Genomic DNA, 15,221 nt, shown 5'->3' on the forward strand with positions numbered 1-15,221 from the left:
CCCGTGCAGATGGGTGCCCTCTGCACACCTGGGGGCAATGGGAGCCTGTGGGGGTCCCACAGGGTGTCCACTGGATGGCACGGGCCAGAGAGGTTTCATTAGCTCTGGGAGGTAGCACTGGGCCCTGCCTCAGTTTCCCCATCTTTGCCATGCAGGTAATTGTGGGGAAACAGTTGCTGTCCATAAAATGCCTTGAAAATGAAAAGACTCCCGCTGTTGTGTTATTAATAATAATAATCTCCAGGCTTTATCACTGAAGCTGCTGCTGGAAATAGAACTTTCTTATAGCCACAAATGGTTGAGCTTGATTTAGGGAGACGTAGTTTATATGAGTAAAATCATTGTAAATAAAATTGGTTCATTTACTCCTGCACTAAAGCAGGCAGAAGCAATTACCAGTGCAATATTGCCAGCTCCACCTCCGTCCCCAGCCCCTTTCCACAGCAGCACAAAGCTCCCAGAGCCGGGGCTGCTGCTGCTGGGAGGTCTCCCCAAGCCCCTGGCAAGCCCTCACAAGGGGCCCTGCACGCCCCTGCTGCCTCACCCAGGAGCCCGGGGACGGCTTTTTGGGCAAAAAGCTGGGCAGCCTCAGCACACAATGGTGGTGGTGCTGATGGCAGGGAGGGCATTTGGTCCACCTGATAGGAGACACCAGGACAGGAAGGTTTTGAAGACGACCAGAACAGGCAGACCCAGAGCTGGCCCGTGGCACAGTGAAGGTGAGACCCTTGCTGTCCCCTTGGAGAAACCCTGCTGACTCAGCTCTTGCAGAGGTGTCCCATGCCTTGCCGGCCTCTTTGGGACTGCTCAGTCCTGCTACATGCCTGAAAATTGTGCCAGACAGGCAAATAGGAAATCAGAGCACCACAGACACCAGGAAAGGTGTTTGCACCTTGACCCACGGGGGTATACCCTGCTCCCCGTAGGGTCCCCACCACTTCTCCTTGTTCCCTGCCCAAATCTCTGTATTTGTGATGCTGAAGGTGAGGCTGAAGGTGCCCCCTTTGCATGGCCATGTTAAAGGCAGGGAAGGCATTAAGGAGCCCAGGGTGAGATCCCGCTTTCTTGCAGTTGTACCCAGGGTGTTTTCCAACCCAGAAGTAAATACACAGACCACCTGAGCAGAGGGGGACAGGACACCCTCATCCCACCCACCCCATCACAAAGCCCTAGCCTCCCCCAGCACTGGGTGCTGTGGCTGCAGCAGGAAAGTCCTCCCCCCTGTGCCCCCATGGGGCAGCAGTGACAGATGCCACCTGCTTCAGGTCCCACGTGGCTTTAGCTCCTGGGAGAACCCAAGGGTTGGTACTGAAACAGGGCTGGAAAAGAAAAGGAAACAAAGAGCATAAAATGATCTGCTAGACTCCAATTCACTCTCAGGGGTGCAGAGGGCGCCTCTGCCACATACAGCACCAAGAATCATACAGAGCTGCAGTATAGAGATCTTTCTATGTATATATTTATAGGTATGTATATATTTATAGTGCACTGCATTTAAAACAGCCGGGCCTGCTTCTTCAGCTCATTCCTCTTCCACAGGGCCAGGCGGTCGAACTCGGCGATGGTCATGCCAAAGATCTGGTAGAACTCCTCCTGGGAGAGGTGCCGCTGGGGAGAGACAGGATGCTGAGCCAGGGCTGGGGACTGCGGCCACCACCCGGGGCCAACAGTCACCACGCAGGCCGTGTGGCTGCAGTGGGGTGGGAGGGCACATGAGAGGGTCTGATGGCACCCGCTGTCTGGCTGGGTGCAATGGGGTGCTACAACCCCCAGCAGTGCACACTTGGGAGGGGGGGAGCACCTGGCTCCCTCCTGCTCCTGCCCAACACACTCATGCTGATGGCACAGGAACAGCTCTGCCCGACCAGCAGAGCAGCAGGACCACCGTGACAGTGTGCTGGCCCATGAGTACCCCTGGGGAGCTATGGGGATGCTCCTCACACATCCACAAGCCCCTTGCAGCCCCATGCTGCCTGCCAGGGCTAAGGGGACACCTTGTGGGATTGGGTCCCTCTGAGCCCCGAGGAGATTGTCCCTGGTGGAAAAGGCTCTCCTCACCTCTAACCGAGTCCTGTCCACATCTTTGGGCAGCTGGTTCCTCCCCCTCGTCTTCACCAGAAGCAGCTCATAGGGGTATATCTGCACAGGGACAGGAAGACCACGAGGTAGCTCTGGAGCCAGAAGAGGACAGCTGGGGCACACCTGGGCACAAGGTCATAGGGGCCACCAGGGTAAAGCCTCCTCCTGCCATGTTTAGCAGGGTCTGGGTGGCACAACTGCCTCCAGGGCTTGGACGGGACAAGGCAGAGCAGGGACTTGCTCTCAGGGTGACCCTAATCCACCTTGAATCACCTTGGTGGCTCTGGAATAACCTGCTCACTCTGAGAAACCAGGAGTGACCCAGGGGCAAGTGTGAGTAGGGAACCACCAGCACAACCACCCTTCTCTGTTCCTCAGCCAGGAGACATTTCTGCTTGGCCAGGTGCTTGGGACCCCTGCAGCAGGGGAAAGACTCTGGTCCAAGCCCCACAGTCCTGGGACAGGGCTGTCAGGAGTGGGGTGGAGGTAAGGGCATTGCAGGCACAGGGCAAAGCTTCCTCCTGAAGGGCCTGGGGACACCCGGACATGTCCGTGGGACTCCCTCTGGGTGGTACTTGCACCTCCAGCTGGCAGCTGCTTCTTGGAGCAGAAGCATCTTACCTTGTACTCTGTGGGGAGAGAAAAAGACAAGGGAGACATGAGCCACACTGACCCCTCCACTGCCAGGATCCTCCCCCTGGGGCTGTGGGGACCCCTACTTCTCTCCCCACTTGTCCCCCCAGCCTGGAACTCATTTTCCAGAGCTGCCTACTCCAGTAGGCAGCCTCATGGTGTCTGGCTCTGTGCCTACAGGGTCCCCTGCCCACACTGCTCCCCAGCCCTGCCGCACCTTACCTCGCATCCCCCAGTTGACGGCGTTCGTGCTGTCATAGTGGAAAAGCTCGGCACTGGGAGGCTGCAGGAGGGACACAGGGAGGGAGGAGTAAGAGGGGGTTCCCTCCAGACACTCAGCATGGCATCTCCCATGTCCCTGGCATGGGGAAGGCACCCCCCCTCCCATCCCCACACCTGGCAGCAGGGAAACTGAGGCATGAGGCAGTGAAGTGATGAGCCCAGGTCACATGGAGGCAGGACCAGGGCTGCTGACCCCCAGCAATCGCTGCCCCAGGGTATAAAGCTCTTGTGCTGGGAAGCAACACCAGCATCCCTCTGAAACGTGCTCTGCAGGATGTTCAGGGCAGGCACCCCTGTCCTGCAGTGCCTGGACAGGGCACTTTGGTCCCCAGTAAGGGTCATTTTGGATTGGCACAGAGCAGCAGTGACAGCTAGGGTGCAGAGAAGGGGGAAGCAGGACACCCTAGTCATGAAAGGGGAGCACTGGGGGCTTTGAGGAGCCTGGGGAGAATAAGGAAGGGTGCCGAGATGCCTGGCAGCAGCAGAATGCAGGCAGAAGACACTTACCCTGTGCAGCCCGTTCCTCCTGTAGGCAGGGAGGGAGGCTGACTTAGAAATAAAGGGGATCTGCAAAAAAGCCACCAAAGTGCATAAGGGAAAATGCAGGGGTGAGCCCCACACCCCTGGAAGAGCACCCACTGGGTCACCCTACCCTGTGCTCCCACATCGCTACCCAACTCCACATTCACCCAGCTCTGTCTCCTTCCGCTCCAACTCATTTCCAGCCTGGCTTCCTCCATGCTGATATTCCTCTTCCCAAAATCCCTTTCCCATGGCAGCCATCCCACCTCACCCTTCAGTGCAACAGTCTCCTCTTTCAGTTTCTCCGTCTTGCCCTTTCCTGGCACTGCCACCAGCTCTGCCCTGGTTCAGCTCTACCCTGTCCCATCCTTTCAGCTCCTTTTTCTCTCCCTTTTTTCCCTTCCTGGTCCCAGCATCTCCTCCAGCTCAGGTTCTTGGACCCCACAGCCACAGGAGACCAGCCGTGGAGGGCTGCAGGCTCACACACTCACCGCTGTCAGCCAGGTAGTGCGTCCGAGGAGCTGCAAGGAGAGCAGAGGCTGGGTGTCAGGGAGGGACCAAGTGCCCCGTGCATGCAGAGGGGCTGCCTGGCTGCCAGTCCATGGGGTCCTCCTGGGAGCCCAAAGGGGCTGAGGGGCCCCCTGAGCATCTCCAAACAGCCTCAGCAGTTCCACGAGGGCAGATGTGCCATGAGGAAGGAGAGCAATGGAGCGGGCAGAGGCATCTGTTCTGCCAGATTCCCCAGTATGCCCAGCCCACCCTGCAGCCCTGAGGGAGAGGGGCTGGGTGCCCTGGGTGCTGTGCAGCAAGAGCAGCTCAAGCAAGGAAGGCAACCCTGGGGCCAGTCAGCAGGTCTGGGGGGCCAGAGGTCCCAGATGTGCCATTAATGAGGAGGTACACATGCATGAGCCCAAGAAAGGTCAGAGCAAACCTAGTGTGGCTGTGCTGTGAGATTCCCAAGGGACCCTTCAACCTCGCCTTGAGGTGCTTCACCAGGCTGCCCGGACAGGCTGCAAACACCCGCCGGGCGATGCCCAAACCTAACCAGGGCATAGAGGATGGATGGAGCCCTCCAGAGAGGAAAAGAGCCTCTGAGGTCCAACTCTGGTGCCCAGCACTTCTCCCACACCCCTTCCCAGTGCCCTGTTCTTCCTTCTCCACCCCAGCAAACTTCCTGCAGGGGCTAGAGCCATGCCGGCTAGGACAGACAGACGGACAGGGTCATCCTTACAGCCGTTGAGGGAGCCCTCATAGCCAGCCGTGTGCAGGGCTTCTCTGCTGCTGGCTGAGCTGCGAGGGGGTGTCCAGGGGTCTGCGTAGGAGCTGGACCGAGCCTTCATCTCCTCCCTCAGGATCAGCCTGCCGATGCCACTCTGGATCTGGGCAGGGGGAAAAAGCTGCGTCGCACCCCTCCTTCCCCTGTCTGGCCCTCCATGACAGCTGGCACATGGTAGCAGGGCATGGCACCTCCCAGCATGGGCTCAGCATCTCCCATTTGCTCCCCCATCCCTGGGGACAAGCTGCTGGGGTGGGGTGACTCGGCAAGGGGGTGCACTCCCCCTCCTTCAGACCTCACGTTGGGGGTGGCCAAGGGGGAAGAGATGACAGAGGGCAGCAGGGATGGTGGTGGCCCCTTCTTGGGTGCCAGAGCTGGCTGGGTCTCCTCCCCAAAGCCAACCGCCGGCAGGGGCAGCTTGCTGCTGGCTCTCCCACGTAAGGCTGCGGGCAGGGAGATCACTCACCTTGTGCATGCTCCGGTCATACCCATCCTCCTCGCCTCCTGATGAGAACCTCCGGGCGCGGGGGGCTGCAAGGAGACATGTGGGGGGTCAGATGGGGACAAAGGTGGAGGCAGGTGGGGAGGAGACAGTCCCCAGCTGCATGGGGACAGCCGAGTCCCAAGGGCTGCTAGGATTTTGGTGTCACTTTGGCAGGTATCTTGGCCCAACTCCACCTTCAGGTGCAGACCCAACTCAGGGCATGGTTCCCTCCCAGGGAACGACTGGGTTTGGGGGCAGGAATGGGTTTCCCTTTCCCCCAGCCCTATGGGGGGCTGTTACCTTTGGGGGAGCCTTGGAAGGACCAGTACTCTGACTCGGAGTGGTAGTACAAGTCTGGGGAATAGGCAGGGCTGTACTTGGATGACTGTGCGATGTCTTCGCTGGTTTTGCTTTTCGTGGCTGCAGGGGGGTTGTCTGCAAAAGGAGCAGGCAGAGCTGTTACAACAACCCTGAGTCCTGTCAGCAGGACTTGCAAAGATCCAGCCCAGGATGAAGGCAAAACCTCTTCCCTCCTCTCTCCCCAGTGGCCTCCAGCAGTTTACGTTCGGGACAGCATGGAGCAGAGCTGGGAATAATCCCTTTTCAAAATGCTGACACCTCCTGGAGACAAGTGTGCAGAGGCAGACAGTAGGGATGGTGACAAGCAGAGGGGCTGTCACTGATGTGGCTGTGAAAGGACCTGAACAACTCGGCACCACCGCAAGCTCTGGCTCCTGCACAGTGCTCACCCCAATACCACCAATGCCACTAACCTCACCATGCCCCTGTGCCCCAGGCTGTCCCATCTCCCAGAGGGCTATAACTGCACAGGCAGGAGGGGACGGAGGCTCAGTCCCAGCAGGGAAAGGGCTCTTGGTGGGTCAGTGCCAGGGGAAGGCGGCAGTGGGCTGTGCAGCCGTGGGGAGCAGAGGGGTGACCCCAGCAGCTCCAGCTCTGGCTGGGGCTCAGTCCCCATGGCAGGGCCACACAGAGCTCTGCTCAGAGTGGGGACTGAGCCTTGGTGGCACGTGTAAGAAATGCGAGTGAGCTCTGCTCCTTTCTCCCAGATGCCAGAAGATTTGCAGGGGAAAGAACACTCAGGACAGGCTGTGTGGCAGAGCCATCCCACCACCTCAAGCGGGCACAGGGGACCCTGCACATGGCAGGTACTTACAGCAGCGGGTGCAGCCAGCAGCAGGGCAGTAGGAGTCAGGCAGGTGGGAAGGAAGAGCCCAGGGAGAGAGAGGAGACACAGTTACTGCTTGAGGGGAGCTGCTATCCCTCTACGCACAGAAGCAAGCAGGGATAGTGCAAGCCAGCCCCGCTGAGAGATACCAACTGCCCTCCCCTTTTGCCCATCCCTCAAGACCCCCAGGCCTGTTTCACCCCAGAGCATCCATCCGAGATGGGTTGTGATTCTTCTCCAAGGCTCCACATGAAACTGCAAATGACCACCTTCATCCCTTTCTCGAGGCTGCTCTGGCTCCTGGCATCAGCAAGCAACAGCCACCCTTGTCTCCTCTGGCATCCCTCCATGGCCTCGCTCCCCCTCCCACAGCTGTCCCTGGTGCCAGCACCACTGACAGCCTTTGCCTCCATCCCTTGCAACACAGGTGTGGTCCAAAGCTTCCTTTTTCTTGCACTGAACCCTGCACTCCGCTGCCTGGAAGGGAAGCAGGAGCATCAGCCCAGCAAAGCCCAGCACCCCAACACCTTGCCTTGATGCTGGCTCCCATCTCCCACCCTGCCCCTAAACACCATTCAGCCAGAGCAAGCCCCACGCTGGTACCCCGCCCCACCTCCCCCACGGGGCAGAGCCCCACTGCAGCCAGCACATCATACCGTGTCGCTTATAGATGGGGGGTTTCCGGTAGATGTTACTCTCGCCAGCAGCTGGTGGAAGAAGAAAGAAATAAAGGGAGGAAAGAAGGAAAGAAGGGAGGAAGGGGAGGCCAGCGTGGGCATGCTGAGTGGACAGGACGGAGGTCCTGCAGGAGACACTACCCCCTTGCCATGTTTCCATCACACAACCGCCTCTGGACGGGAGCGCAGCACCGGGCCAGGGCCAGGCAGGCTCCCGGAGGGCAGCAGGATCACGGTCCCAGGGCTGCCCTGGGGCAGGGGTGCACACAGAGAACATGCAGTGAGAGCCCCAGCTCAGCATGCACCGTGGGGCGGTGGGTGCTGCCAGCCCCGGGAGGGACCGGCACAGCCAGGGACCACCGGCCACCCCTGCCAGCCAGCAGCAATGCACCCACGGCTCATGCTGGCACGGTTTCTCAGGGTTGCCAGCGCCTGGAAGAACCACCTGTGAGCTACCTGGGGCGAAACAACATCAGCCAAAGCCTCTTTCTGCAGCAGAGAGAGAAAAGAGCAAGCTGGGAGGGGAAGCGAACTGGAGCCTGGTGCCGAGAGCTACAGCCCCTGTGCAGGGGCCAGGCAGCAGAGCTGGCGGAGCAGGGAGGGGGCCATCCATAAACCACCGACCGTCAGCGGGAGGGCAGGGCAGGGCAGGCAGCAGGGCCGAACCCTGGCTAGGATGGGGTGGGAGCAGGGGACCATGGTGGAGAGCCTCTGGGTGTCCTCACGGTGCTGTCCCAGGGCATCAGCTATACACTGTGGAGGAGGACAAGGGCAGTGGGAGATGCCTACAGCTGAGCACGGCGGTCCGGGGCTCTGGCCCCCCTGTGCGTACTGAAGGATGGATGGGCAGCTCTGCCTGCTTCCCTCCCCACTCTCCCTTTCTGCCCACTCCATCCCCGTCCCCGTGGGCTCTGCATGGCCGGGAGCGGGTGGTGGCCCTTACCTGGTGGCCCCCTGCAATCCCTGCAGAAGGGGAGCAGGCATCTGGCAAGCCCAGAAGACTCTGGGGGGAGGGAGCAGCGGGCCCTAGGGGGAGTATAAAATAGTCATCTGTAGTGGATGGGTGTGCAGAAAGGCCTCCAGCAGACACGCTTTGGCTCATGATCTTGGGGAGGAGGCAGGGGAGAGGGGGCAGGCTCTCCGCAGGGGATTCATCTTTGTGTGAGGGTGGAGGAAGGTCAGGGAAGAGGAGGGACAAGAGGGATGTTGCAAGGATCAAGCAGACTCTGGGCAGCTCTGGGACGTCTGGGTGGTGATGGGGAGGGAGGAGGGTTCAAGCTGCAGGTCCTGTTTATGGATGGCCTCTACCAGGGGTAGATCCTGCTGCCAGCTGGCTCTAGGCAGGCGGTGGAGCTACGCATGCGACACAGCGGGGACGGCACATGCGGCATGCCACAGACACGGCGCTTCCCCAGGGACCGGTGTGCTCCAGAGCCTACCTGGGATGTGGAAATGCTTGGGTGCTTGGTATGAGGTTGGAGTGGAGGACCTCACATCTAACTGGCTATAGTACGGGGAGCTGCGCCCGCTCTCCGTGCCTACGCGGTGCCGAGCAGAAGCAGCATAAGTGACCAAGGGAGAGAACAAGAGGCAGAAGAAAATGGGTGTTAAACGCAGCAGTGTTAGAAGAGCCGGGGGCAACCCATGTGGTGGGGGTGACAAGGATGTGTGCCGGGCCGTGGTCCAGGATGGGGCGTGATGGAGCAGGGTGAGATTTCCCGCATCTCTGGAAGAAGGTGGGATGCAGAGGAAACCCCATGTGCAGGTGCTATTACAGAGCAGCCCGTCGCCCCACTGCTGGCGAGAGGGAAGCCGAGCATGCTGCAGAGGCAAACGGTGATGGGCCCTTGGCGGTGCAGCGTGGGGGTAACTTGGGGAATGCGGGACCTCCGGACTTACTGACCTTGGATTTTCCCAGTTGTTCCTCCCCATCTCCAAAGGACAGGAGATACGGCACAGACACACTCTGCTTCCCCCTGACATGCTCCAGGGTGTGCACGTGTGTGTGTAAGAACCCGCCTTACAGCACTGGCTGGGCACAAGCGCTCTTGTGCATGCCTCTCCCAGAGCCACCAAGCCAGCCGAGGGGTTTTCACTGGACCTGGGGGTCCCCTCCTTCCCCAGCCCATCCTCTATGAGCCTCAGCTCAGGTCTGAGCCAGGGCACAGCCCCCTCAGCCTCTCCTTGCTACTTGTAAGATGAAGAGTCAGGGGAACCAGAGGGTGCACACAGCAGGATTGCTCAGTGCCCCACAGCTCCTGTTGCTGTCAGCTCTCCGTGGATGCCTTCAGGCCTCCTGCCTGCTTGCCAGAGGTGGGACCACTGAGGTCCCCTTGGAGAAGCAGGGGACAGTTTGGTGATCCCGGCTCCACTTGGGGGTCTGAGCTTAGCCCAGCCTGGGTTTGCAGCTGACGTCCTCACCTGAGCGGTAGAAATGATGGGGGGACCTCGGGATGGTGGGGGACATGCCCTGGCGGCTGTAGGTGGGGGAGTCGATGTAGCCAGGGCTGGAGGCTCGCCTCTGCCGCATGTCAAAGCTCTCGTAGATGTCCTGGGGACAGGGAAAAGCATGGAGAGAAGTGGGGTTAGAGCTGGTGAGATGAGGGATGAGGCAAGTCAGTGTTTTGGCAGCCCTGAGGGAGGTGTCCCACGGATGGGGGTCCCCATGCTTGTGACAGCTCAGGAGGGTGCATGCTCTGCGGTGTGACATGCTGGGCATCATGTGTGTCCTCCACAGCTGGAGCGCGTCCCCAGGCTGCTCTGCCTCCCTGCTGCCAAAGTGCAGGCAACAAAGCCCAGGGTTTGGGACCAGGTGACAAAGTCCAGCCAGAGGCTTTCAGGCCCTTGCCTGAAGATTGTCCCCTTTCCCTGTGCTTGTTCCCAATTGCTGGTGTCCCCTTCCACAAGGAAAAAGCTGCACCCTGGGTGCTCTCTGCCAGGGAAGGCTTGCATACAGCTCTCCCTGGGGCCCAAAGCACAGGACCCTCCTGGACAGGGTCCCCCTGTCTCCCCACACCTCAGGGCAGCACCTGGGTGGGGGGACATTCAGCAGAGCCCCAGCATCCCTGGGCAGAGGGATGCTGAGCAGCAGCGGGTGACAGACCCCCCAGTGCCTGCCGAGGGCATTACCTGTGAGTACGGGGAGAGGGTCCCCAGGGACTGGAGGCAGCAGGAGGCAAAAGGGGGAGAAAGAGAGACAGTACACAGTTAAGGGGAGCAGTGACAGACTGGTGTCCCTCAGTGGCTCGTTTTCCCCATGTTACAGCCTAATCACAGCTGCCAGGCTGCAAAGGTGGCTGCTGGCACAGCCAGAGCCAAACTGTGGCAGGATGCTGGGCAGGGAGCCCCCGGCCAGGAGGGGAGCTGGTGTGAGGATGGCCTTTCCTCTATCAGTAGCCTGGACCCCTTCTTGGAGACCTTGCTGGAGCAGCTGCAAGCGGGACAAGGTGGCTGCTGGCCCCATAGTACTACACAGCAGGCCATGGCAGTGCCAACTGCACCATCACCGCGTGGGCTGGAGGAAACCAGACTTGGGACAAGCCTTGGGACGGGAGACTTAAGAGATGCTGCTGCTGGCCATTGCAAAGTCCTCTTCCAAGTCTCCCATCTCTGTGTGAGCTGCTCGTTCCTCTTCCATGGAATTAGTGAAATCATTCAGCAGTTCCAGCCTGCCTGGGGGAGCAGGGCAGGGCAGTCCTGCGCCACATGCTGCTTGGGCATCATCTTATCACGTTTGCAAAAATGCACTGACCGAGCCCCCTTCCCCTGGCTGCGGGGACAGCACCCAACAGGGGCAGCCTTGCCATGCTCCAGAGATGCCATGCTGGGGCTGGGTGGCCAGGAGGATTGCCTGCCAGGGGCCAGGCTTTGGGCTGAGCCTGCTGGCTGGCTGTCCCTCCACCCCAGATGGATACATGTGTGTTAAGTGCTCTCCTCGTCTCCTGCTGCATGCCATGATGGGCGAGCTCCCTACCACATCACTCCTGAGGGTGACATCTCCTCCTGCACAGCACTGCCTGTCCCTGCACGTCAGGTCTGCAGCACAGGGCGCTGCCATCAGCTGATAAGGTCACTGGTTTCTTTCTTACTCTCCAGCAGCAGCATCAAGTTTTCCCTTCCAGCCCAGGCCTTCTTCCCAGTGATGGGGAGCCTCCAGGAGAGGTCTTACTCCCACTCCTGCCTCCCTGTAGTATTCCCACTGGAGTGAGCAAAGCCACATGCAACTTTCCTCGTTGCCCCAACCCGGGGCTTGGCTCCCTGCGCAGCCCGGCATCGGGCGTATTGAGACTCAGTACCTCCCCATAGCTATATCTCTCCAGTGTCTCATCCGACGTGTATCTGTGATAGGGCTCGTAGGAAATGAGGTCAGGACGCTGCACTTCATAGATGGCTTTAATCTTGGGAAGAGCTGCCAGGTCTTTGTAATTAAGGATCTCATTATCCACTTTAGCCTAGGGAGAGGGAGAGACAGAGACAGAGAGACAGAAAGGGAGGAGAAAAGGAAGGGGAGGCTGGAGCGTACAGTGTGGAGTCAGCTCAGAGCAGACAGAGCCCATTGCCACCCCAGCAGCAGGAAGAAGTAAGAGGAGATGCCCAAGAGGCAGCAGTGGGAAGGGGCAGAGGAGCTGGGAGGGTGGGACCGTGCTCCTCCGAGCACTCCTGGGCAAGGCAGCACGGTTTGTCTGTGCTGTCCTCAAATGCTGGGCTTGTCCCTGGGGGACGCTTCACACTGCAGAGCAGCACCAGGAACTGCCACACCTTTCCCTGGGGCCAGAGCATCCATCCTGCAGAGCTGTACTTACGCAGATGACACGGTTTGGGGAGCCGATGCTGGAACCGGGGGGCGAGATGGAGGTTTCTGACGTCCTCCTGTGCTGTGGAGGCAGAAAGGTGGAGGACACGTGAGAGCACGGTGAGGAGGGACCCCTGAGCAGGCACAGTGCTGGGTGCAGCACATTGTTGGTTTTGGGGCTGAATTTCACCCAAGGCCCAGTTTCTCTGCCCTTTCATCCACCTGCTGCCAGTGCCCATGGCTGTTGCAGGCTGTCCTGCCATCCAGCTTTGCGCCCTGGCCTCTCTTGGGGCCAGATCTGGAGTCGGGTGAGTGGCCTGGCCAGACCAGCTGGCAGCTGTCCCCATGGCCAGCCGGGAGCAGAAAGGGAGCGCACAGCTCAAGGGGCGTGGGGGGCTGGTGGGGGGACTGCTGTGCCCCCTCCCTGGCTGTGGCATGGGCTGGCGTCAGCCAGGAGGTAGGTCCCCGCTAACAGCCTTGGCCATGGCCACCCACCAGCCTCCGGGCAGTGGGGACAGAGTTTGTGCCAGCCTCGGGAAGCCACCCTGGGCTTAGACACTGCCACAACAGTTCACTTCCAGCAGGGACTCAGGGGCAACATCACCTGGGACGTGCCACCTCTGAGAGATGCTGCCTACCTTTAGTTTCTTCTCTGCCCTGGCTGCCTGCTTGCAGATGGGGTGCCACACTTCGGAGCCTGCAATGCAGCAAAGGGAAAGTGTTTCAGCTCTGCACGCAGCTCACACCTGCTGCTAGGGACTGTCCAGCTCCACCTGCCATGGGGAGTCCTGTCCCATCCCTGCATCCCTGCTGCCTCCAGCACTGACCTGCAGCCCGCGGTCCCCTGGGGGGGATGCGGCAGCGCTCTGCCCAGCAGCAGCTGCACTGAGCAACCAGTGTTACAGGAGCGCAGTGCCTGTGTGCTGGGGGGGCAGCTCCTGGGGGGCCCTGCAGAGGCAGGAGGTAGGAACTGGGGTCTCTCCAGGAGGAGCAGAGCAGCATGGAGGCGGTGAGCCCCAAGGATGAGGGGCTCACCTGCTGCATCCCACCAGCTTTCCCAGGTGCCTTCTCTGCTATAGCACGGCCACAGGCAGGTAGCCATTGGGAAGGCAGGGCAGCGGGGACTGGGTGTCCGTACTGAGAAATGAAATGGCTCCCAAGCACTGAGATGTAGTGGCCAACACTACTAAACTTTGACAGCAAACCCAGGTGTGTTTTCGGTGCAGCCCAGCCAGTGCTCAGCCAGGCAGCTCCTGCTGGTTAAACTGGGGTAACACCGAGCCCAGGGCATCCACAGCCCTCCACACCCTCCAGGCTGGAACCAGCAAAGCCACCGAGCTTTGCCCAGGTGTGCCCCAGGATGGATGCTGAGCACAGCCATCATCCTGCCCATGACAGGGCCTTGCTGGGACCCCCACTCTCACTCACTCTCAGTGCACAATTCCCCCTTTGCCACCTATGGGATCATTAGTGACTCAGGGTGGCGGGTAAGCACAGGTTACTGACAAAACAAACCCTCCCTCTGTGCTGGAAATAGCCCCTAAGGCAGCTCCAGGCAGGAGGAGCTCCTGCCGAAACCAAACCCAAACTGTCTGGCTGTGCCAAGTGAAAGCCTAACCCCTCTGGTGCTGCTTGCAGTGAGCCCCTGTACACAAAGCCCTGCTCAGGCAGCTGCCCAGTGCAGCACCACGCCAGCACCCACTGCGGCAGGCACCCACCAGCCAGTGCTGTGCACCCATGGCGAGCACACTGAGCTGCATCAATTGGAGGAGACAGCTGTAAACACAGGGAAAAAGATGAAAAATAACTCAGCTAAAGCCCAGCTCCTACACACTTCAGGACAGCGTGCCTGCAGTTCCCACCGCTTATATTTCCAGCTGGCCAGAGACAGCTAACGCAGGGAACATGGGGCCCTGGTGATTGATGTGCTGCCTTCCCAGTCCCCCTCTGAATCTGGATGGGTTTGGTGCTCTTGGATCCTCACAGTACCCCCCCAAAGGCTTGGTGTGCTGATAGTAAGGAAAAAATGGATGCGGGGAGTTGGGGACAGTGGGGAAGAGGTCCCCTGGGGCTGGGGAGCGTGGGGAGCCAGGCACCCTGTTCCCATCCCAGCCTCTATTAGCTGGGCACAGGCCAGGGACACATCCAGGCATGCCCGCCCATGCTCCCTCTCTCCTGCGCAGGGAGACTTGCAGGGAGCAAAAAGCTGCTGACAAGGAACAAAGTTTCCTCCAGCTCAGCGGCAGGGAAGCTTTCATGCAGAGAAATTATCACTGCACAGCCCAGGAAGAGCGCAGGGGCTGGGGAGCAGCAGACAAGGGGGTCTCCTCTGGCACTACTGCACAGAGGGACCCTTTCAGCAACGATCACTGTAAGGAGCCAAACTCCACACGCCCCCACAGCCAGCACACCTCTGCAAGGCCCCGCTGGTCCGTGCCCTGACGCGGGGCAGGGCAGTCCCTCCTTGCTGCAACGGGATGCCTACCTGTGAGGTACATCTCCTCTCCTTCTGTGAACATCTGGTGGCAGCGGACACATCTGGCACAGGTGGGGTGGTAGTGTTTCCCTCCTGCCTGCAAGGGTGAGCAGAGAAAAGGGGCCCCTGAGCAAGGCAGGACATGGTGACCTGCTCACGTCCCTGAGGACAGGTGGCCCTGGCACCACTTGCTGCTGCAGACAGTGACAAGCTGAATGGGACAAACTGCCCAGGGTGGCCTCGGAGCCCACTGCAATACATGGAAAACACCAGAGACCACTTCATCACTAACACTTCTGACCTGCTGGACTAAGAGTCTGACTGGGAACCTTCTGCTGTCCTTGAACCATCCAACGCGCAGGAAAACAGATCCAGGAGGTACCCCTAAAAACCTCACCCTAATAAATCATCTTTGCACTCTGGAAATAACCGAGACCCTTTGCAGTAACACTCAGCCAAGCAGCCATGCTTTATATTAGCTCCTTCCCTCTACAGCTTTGAAGAGAAAGAGCAAATTTGGCCCAGGATGTCAGCAGGGAAGCGGTAAAGGGAGAAGAAGGGCCCCAAAGATAAATCTCACTAAGCACAGGCTTCCTCTTGCTGTCATATCCTCCCTGGCTACCATTGCCAGCGCCTCTCCCTCAAGAAACTTTTCTCCTTCTGTGAAGCCATGCCCAAACTTCAGCACTAGCGCCACGCTGTTCCCCAGCTGAGCGGGAGCTGGGCTGCTCCCTTTGCTCTTTGACAGGGATAATAGCTTTAATTGGTAGCTTGTTTCCACTCAAAGTGTCTGCTAGCATTTCAATTATAGGCT

The 15,221-nt window shown here is 59.5% G+C and overlaps 1 protein-coding gene across 7 annotated transcripts in view; it reads right to left on the reverse strand.

The window, feature by feature from the left end:
- Positions 1-1,437: 1,437 nt before the first annotated feature.
- The window catches only part of ABLIM3 (actin binding LIM protein family member 3), a 56,061-nt gene continuing 42,277 nt past the window's right edge, over positions 1,438-15,221 (reverse strand). Inside the window, exons 7-23 of one of the 7 annotated variants that reach the window (XM_055812917.1) lie at positions 14,417-14,504; positions 12,570-12,628; positions 11,942-12,013; positions 11,435-11,590; positions 10,269-10,298; positions 9,561-9,690; positions 8,579-8,677; positions 7,119-7,169; positions 5,577-5,711; positions 5,259-5,323; positions 4,748-4,895; positions 4,000-4,037; positions 3,502-3,561; positions 2,935-2,995; positions 2,701-2,708; positions 2,059-2,139; positions 1,438-1,608 (exon numbers count right to left, since the gene is read on the reverse strand). In XM_055812917.1, coding sequence (XP_055668892.1) covers positions 1,495-1,608; positions 2,059-2,139; positions 2,701-2,708; positions 2,935-2,995; positions 3,502-3,561; positions 4,000-4,037; positions 4,748-4,895; positions 5,259-5,323; positions 5,577-5,711; positions 7,119-7,169; positions 8,579-8,677; positions 9,561-9,690; positions 10,269-10,298; positions 11,435-11,590; positions 11,942-12,013; positions 12,570-12,628; positions 14,417-14,504 — 1,395 coding nt within the window. In that variant the 3' untranslated portion in view covers positions 1,438-1,494. Of the gene's footprint in view, positions 1,609-2,058; positions 2,140-2,678; positions 2,709-2,934; positions 2,996-3,501; positions 4,038-4,747; positions 4,896-5,258; positions 5,324-5,576; positions 5,712-7,118; positions 7,170-8,082; positions 8,166-8,578; positions 8,678-9,560; positions 9,691-10,268; positions 10,299-11,434; positions 11,591-11,941; positions 12,014-12,569; positions 12,629-14,416; positions 14,505-15,221 lie in introns of those variants that run through there. The other 6 variants (XR_008748547.1, XR_008748546.1, XR_008748549.1 and 3 more) reach the window with 6 other exon arrangements.

This window comes from Falco peregrinus, chromosome 8 (assembly GCF_023634155.1).
Source record: "Falco peregrinus isolate bFalPer1 chromosome 8, bFalPer1.pri, whole genome shotgun sequence".
Taxonomy (NCBI): domain Eukaryota; kingdom Metazoa; phylum Chordata; class Aves; order Falconiformes; family Falconidae; genus Falco; species Falco peregrinus.